Here is a 5,716-nt window from a genome sequence, read left to right on the forward strand (position 1 = left end):
TAAATGTTGATTTATAATTAATGAATATTAGCAATCTTTTACGCTTGAACTATATGCTTTATTCTATTACTGTAGCATTTATTACTACTATAATTGGCAAAAATTTCATAATCATGAATTTAATAAAAATAAACATATGCAATTTAAAATATTTTTGTTTAAGCTCAAGCTTTAATTATAACTGAAAAAAAAAAACTAAAAAATATATGAAGGTTACACACAATTTGAAAGTCTTTAATATAATAATAATAATGTGCCGCAGCTTGAATTATTTTTTTATTATTTTCCCAAGAAGAGAAAATGCATTGCTACTTAAAGAAGAAGTGCCTTATAAAGCATAAATGGAAGCTGCATATTCTTGGGTGCACACACTTCAAAGGCATATAAAACAAAGTCATAAAACGTCTACAGCCAGTAGTAGCTAGCTGGCTGATATCGCTGACTTGGCCAGAAGGCCAGAGAGGCTATTTAGAAAATTCCTGGACGTAAAAGCCGAGTATCGAGCGTGTGTGTGGAGCATCTTGGTTCGTCTCTCAAATGCCAAAGTGTCTTGTTGTTCTTCACCATGATAATGATGATGATGAGGATGGCAAAGATGATGATGCGCATTGCATTGCTCATTAACACGAAACTAATTAATTGCGCAATTCAAGTAAACTATCATGTTGCGAGCGGGTCGCGGTTCTCCCATTAAAGCCAGTTGATTGATCACCAACTGCCGTCTGGCTGCGTGATCTTTTAGAGCTAACAAGGCGCGACCAAGTGCGAGGAATAGGGACAGGGATAGGGACAGGGACAGGGACAGGGATAGGGACAGGGCCATTGCCAGGGCTAGGAAATAGTGCCAGTTAGCCAAGCAGCCCATTGCATTTTAAACGCTAATTTATTGTTAACTACAACATGTTGCCGGTATGCAAAAATGTTGCCTGGCATATGCAATTAATTGTAACAAGGCCCGCTAGGCCATCCAGTCAACCAAGCAAGCAACCAAGCAGCCAACCAGCGAGCTGGCCAACTGGCCAAGCAACCTTTAACGAGTCTTAGCCCATTGGCCAACACTCTCTGGCAGCACCTTCCACTCAATGGCAACTCCTCCGCGACGCGCGTTAAGTTGCCGCAATTTACGTGTTAATTTGAAGTCGTGTCTCTGCCAATGTTTGACTGCCCCCGAAACTTTTACTCAATGCGGCGAAAGTCTCCATGTTAGGCCCCCAAATACACTAGTAATTCATGTGTTGCACGTAATTGCCAGGGTGTTGCAGTTGCATTCAACAGGCAGCTGCAACACTCAGCCTAACAATCAGTTAACAGTTCCGTGCACTGGCGAAAGTTGCCACTTAAAAAGCAGCTCAAATGCTGCAATGTGTTTTAAATAGTCATTCAATAGGCTTATCGATAAAATATACACTAATATCTAATGATAAGTGAAATTGGTTGTACAAGAAATAAATTTAAAAATATTAAAAGAATAATTAATAAGAAAATTTAAATATTCTTACTAAACTTATATTTATTTTAAATTTGTGTTTGACAAGAATTTTGAATTGTAAAGTGGCAAGATCAAAGGTTTGACCAGCTTCAAACTTTCATAACTTTGTCATAACTGAACCGACTTTTAAACGAAATGTCATTTTGATTTGGCCTCTGAATTCATTAAGCATTCTCATTTATTAAATTTTGTTCAATTATTTTTGCTTGTCCGAAACAGCAACCAATATTTGTTTCGGTTTGAGAAATTAAAAACATTTATAAAATATACTACATTTTTTTTAAAATTTGTTTGGTATTTTATGTTATCCCTATACCTGTCAAACTGTGCTTTGTGTGGCATTCAGAAATTCGTAACATATCTGATTGAGTTCAAAATTAAATTTCGTATTAGTTGATAGCAAGGTTTTCATTGTTATTTTTCTTTGATAGGTTGTAACCCTTTCTTTAGGGAGGTCAGATCAAAAGTTATGAGCAAACAATTTTCTGCTTAAAAGCGTCTGTCAAAAAACTTAGGAATGTCCCTTGTCAAGGAGCCACAATCCGCAAAATGTTTGGCACTGTTGTAGATTTACAATTTGTCTGCAATTATTCGACTAGAAGCCAGAAAAGTTCTGAAAACCCAAAATGGTAGAAGAACCCCTACGTGATTTGTTTTTAACGAGATTTGTGTGGCACAAGAAGAAAACTATTGACAATGCAAATATCATATTTTGAAAATATGAGGCGGGGAATCGAAGTATTATTGGAATTGGAGAGTGGAGAGTGGGAACGTAGCAAATGTTGTCCATTGTGGGCGTAACTGACCGCCCCTTGTTAGTTGCGACACAATACAAAATATTGTGTGTCAGAATTCACGAAATGATGCGTGTTGTTGTATTTGCTTTGATATGTTATTGTGGTGCTGTGCGTGTTGTATAATATTTCAAATAGTTTTTGCAGCTGAAGTGGTTCGAACCGCCCCTCAAGGCCCGCCCGTGTCAACAGTTGCAAAAGTTGCCACAAAAACAGTTTACAATTTCAAAAGGACTCTCGCATAGACACACACATGTCCTTTCTACTGTCTCCAGCCCCATTTGCACTTAATATTTGATTTTTAATTTGACAATCAATTGACAGTTCGTTTGTTAAACATAAACACACTCTTAGAAATTTGTGAAAAAATATTGACAATCATAAAAAAAGAGATATCAAAAAATATCAAATAACATGGCAAAAACTATTTGAAAGCATACTTTCATTTCTATGCCAAGGCGTCTAATGTTTCAATGTAACATAATTTCAACAATTTATTGAATGATTTGGAATGAGCATCATTCAATGGAAGCAAAAACTATTTAACCTTAAGGAACTCGGCTCTCAAATCGGGCATTCCATTAAAAAGTTGAGAATTTCTATAAAATTGAAGACAAGGATATTTTAACTCCACTAAGAATGGCTACTTATAAAATTTCAAATTGCAAACCTATCCAAAATTCGAGGATAACCCAAAAATTAGACACTCTATTATATATTTTTTCAAATATATGTTACACATTCTGCAATGATATTTTAGAGTTTTCACCTATTAACATTTTTATTGTCTACTTGCTTAAACCCAACATCTTTGCGATATCTTCCTTGGTTAAATGGTCGTCACTTGGTCTTTGAGCACTGTCAGGAGCAGAAGCTTCTGCTGCAGCGGCTGGAGGAGTTTTTTGCTTTGGTTCAGGCAACTTGGATGTCTGGGCACTGCTTGATTGACCCTCCTTACCCTGGGCTTTAGAGTTGTCAGAGAATTTTTTAAAAAGGTGCTTCCTTCAGATGTGAGTCGGCATTCGAGGACTTTCCCGCCTTACTACGTCTTTGCTCCTTGCCAGAGGTATTTCCATTTGATGGAAAGTGTTGGTTTTCCACATCGACATCCACGTCCATGCTTTCCTCTTTGGGAAGCTCACGGGGATTTAGGGCAGCGTCTAACGCTGTGATATGAGGGCAAGTTCTACAGAGCGGCTCCGAGTCCTCGTCTTCTACTTTGATAGGCTCCATCCAGCACTGATAGGTTTCCCAAGAGATGCCACAAGGCGGCTTTCTGGGTTTGGCTGGTTCCTCAACAGGTACTTCCTCCTCTGGAGCCTTTGGCTCTGGCTTGAATGGCGCCAGATAGGTAAAGAGATGTGGAAAAGCACGCTGCTTATATTCACAGGTGCAGCGGCATTGGAAGGGCTCCTCTTCATTGCCCAGTTCTTCCTCATCCTCGGATGATTCCAATGCCCTCTCAACCCTAGGCCCGTCACGGAATGGCGCCAGCCAGCAGAAGTCTGTGTCGCGATCCTCCAAGCCGGATCCCGAGAGCTTCTCGACATGCTCCTCCTCCACGAACTCGTCGGCGGGCGGACAGGTGCAGACGTCACAGGTGCAGGTGCACTCACGGTCGCAGGGTCGTGGGTCATGGTCGCACGGCGGACAGATGTCCTCCATGGGCGGGCAGGGCACACAGTGGGCGGGGAAGGTCTCCTCGTAGGGTATCCAGCGGCAGACATAGGGTCCTTGACTGCACTCGGCGGTGATAACCGGCGGTGGTCGCTCCTCGATGCACTGCAGACTTGGACAGTTGCATTTGGTGTCTCGCTTCTTCTTCTTCTTCTTCCTGGACTTTGGCTTCTTCTTCTTGGACTTCTTTGATATGTTCGATATGGAGGCGGACTTTAAAGTGTAATTGGAGGACTTAGTAAGTGGCGCCTTGGGCTGCACCTGCTCCTCGGAGCGGGGGGCCGTGTGCTCCATGGATACCACCGTGTAGTTCAGTTTAATGGATACCGCTGAGGTCGGATTGCTGACCTCGAATGTGTGCTTGTTGAAGAACAGTTCGGTGGTTATATTGGTGGTTGCACTCATCATTGTGGTGCCGGACAACGCATCCCACACGCTCTCCACTCGATTATTATCTTCCGGCTTACACTGACAGACACGCGGCTCGGATGTCTCGAATTTGAAGCGAGACTCCAGCTCCTTGAACAGACTCAAGTAGATACACTCGATGCACTGCTCATATTGCATTTGCTCCGTGTACATGAGACCCGCATAGACCGCAAAGATCATCGCCGTCCGCTTGGCGGCATGCAGCCAAAGGCACTCGGCTCGATGCCGCATCTGCTTGGCGAACGACTCCACCCGTCTGCCCCCCTCGCCCGTGCCGTGGTAATAGGCCCGGAAGGCACGCTTCACAATGCCGTAGGCCAGTTGTCCGTCCATGCGTACCATGCCCGCCTCTACGGCCACATCATGCAGGAAGTTCTCCTTGTTGAATCGCTTCCTCGGCACACGATCAATTCTGTAGCGTATCTCCTCGTAGTGCCTGAAGGATCGCTTGATCGCATCCCTGGTGCGCTTCACCTCCCAGGCATGCAGTCGACAGATGCGCATCACGTGCATCACACTGTTGGCAATGTCATCCAAGTCCAAATCAACATACTCCTGACTCTCCCTCTTCGTGTCCCGACAATCGATCTTATCTGGCCGCCAGCAGTCGCAGCCCTTACCCCCTTGGCTGGATTCAGATGGAGGAGTATAGATGAAAACCGTTGAATACATTTCCACCAGAAATTGAATATCTACACAAATTTTGTTTTCGATAAATTTAGATTGATTGCTGTATCTAATATTTTTGACAATAGCCTCTATTATTAAATATACAATAATTATAAGTATATTTTAAGTAAGGCTGCAAACCTCCAAAATGTTGTTAAAGGTTCGGTTAGGCGGTTCGAACCATAGAGCGAGGCATCGATTCGGTTCTCGATTTGGCTTATATACCACCTGGGTTCGAACCTTGGTTTAATTTCATACACAAAAATATTTGTATTGTTATACATTTTTCTCTTCATTTTGAACTAATTAAATTTTTTTTCTTAAAGAAATCAAATGTTGATGATCATTTAAATTTATGTGAAGATTTAAATATGACTTATTTTAATTCGAAGTCTCAAATAATTGTGTAATATTAGAAAACCATATATTTTATGTTATTATTATTTTTTTTTAACCCTACCTTTTATTTTAGAAAGCGGTTCGGCTTAGGTTCGGGTTCGCAAAGTAAATAGATTCAAGTTTTCTGCTCATGATCCGGTTCAGGCTGCTTAAAAACCCGAACCTAACCGGTTCTACGAGGTTCGGTTCAGAACCTTGTTTGCAGCCTTGATTTTAAGTATCTACATTCTAAAAGAAGTTAAGGTTTCCATAATTATTG

The 5,716-nt window shown here is 41.4% G+C and overlaps 1 protein-coding gene across 1 annotated transcript; it reads right to left on the bottom strand.

The window, feature by feature from the left end:
- Positions 1-2,888: 2,888 nt before the first annotated feature.
- LOC117783952 lies at positions 2,889-5,089 on the bottom strand. The gene is given in 2 exon segments (XM_034621528.1): positions 2,889-3,270; positions 3,272-5,089. Coding segments are annotated over 2 exon segments (1,989 nt in total). The 5' UTR covers positions 5,062-5,089; the 3' UTR covers positions 2,889-3,071.
- Positions 5,090-5,716: the final 627 nt, after the last annotated feature.

Source organism: Drosophila innubila (genome assembly GCF_004354385.1).
Source record: "Drosophila innubila isolate TH190305 chromosome 2R unlocalized genomic scaffold, UK_Dinn_1.0 1_C_2R, whole genome shotgun sequence".
Taxonomy (NCBI): domain Eukaryota; kingdom Metazoa; phylum Arthropoda; class Insecta; order Diptera; family Drosophilidae; genus Drosophila; species Drosophila innubila.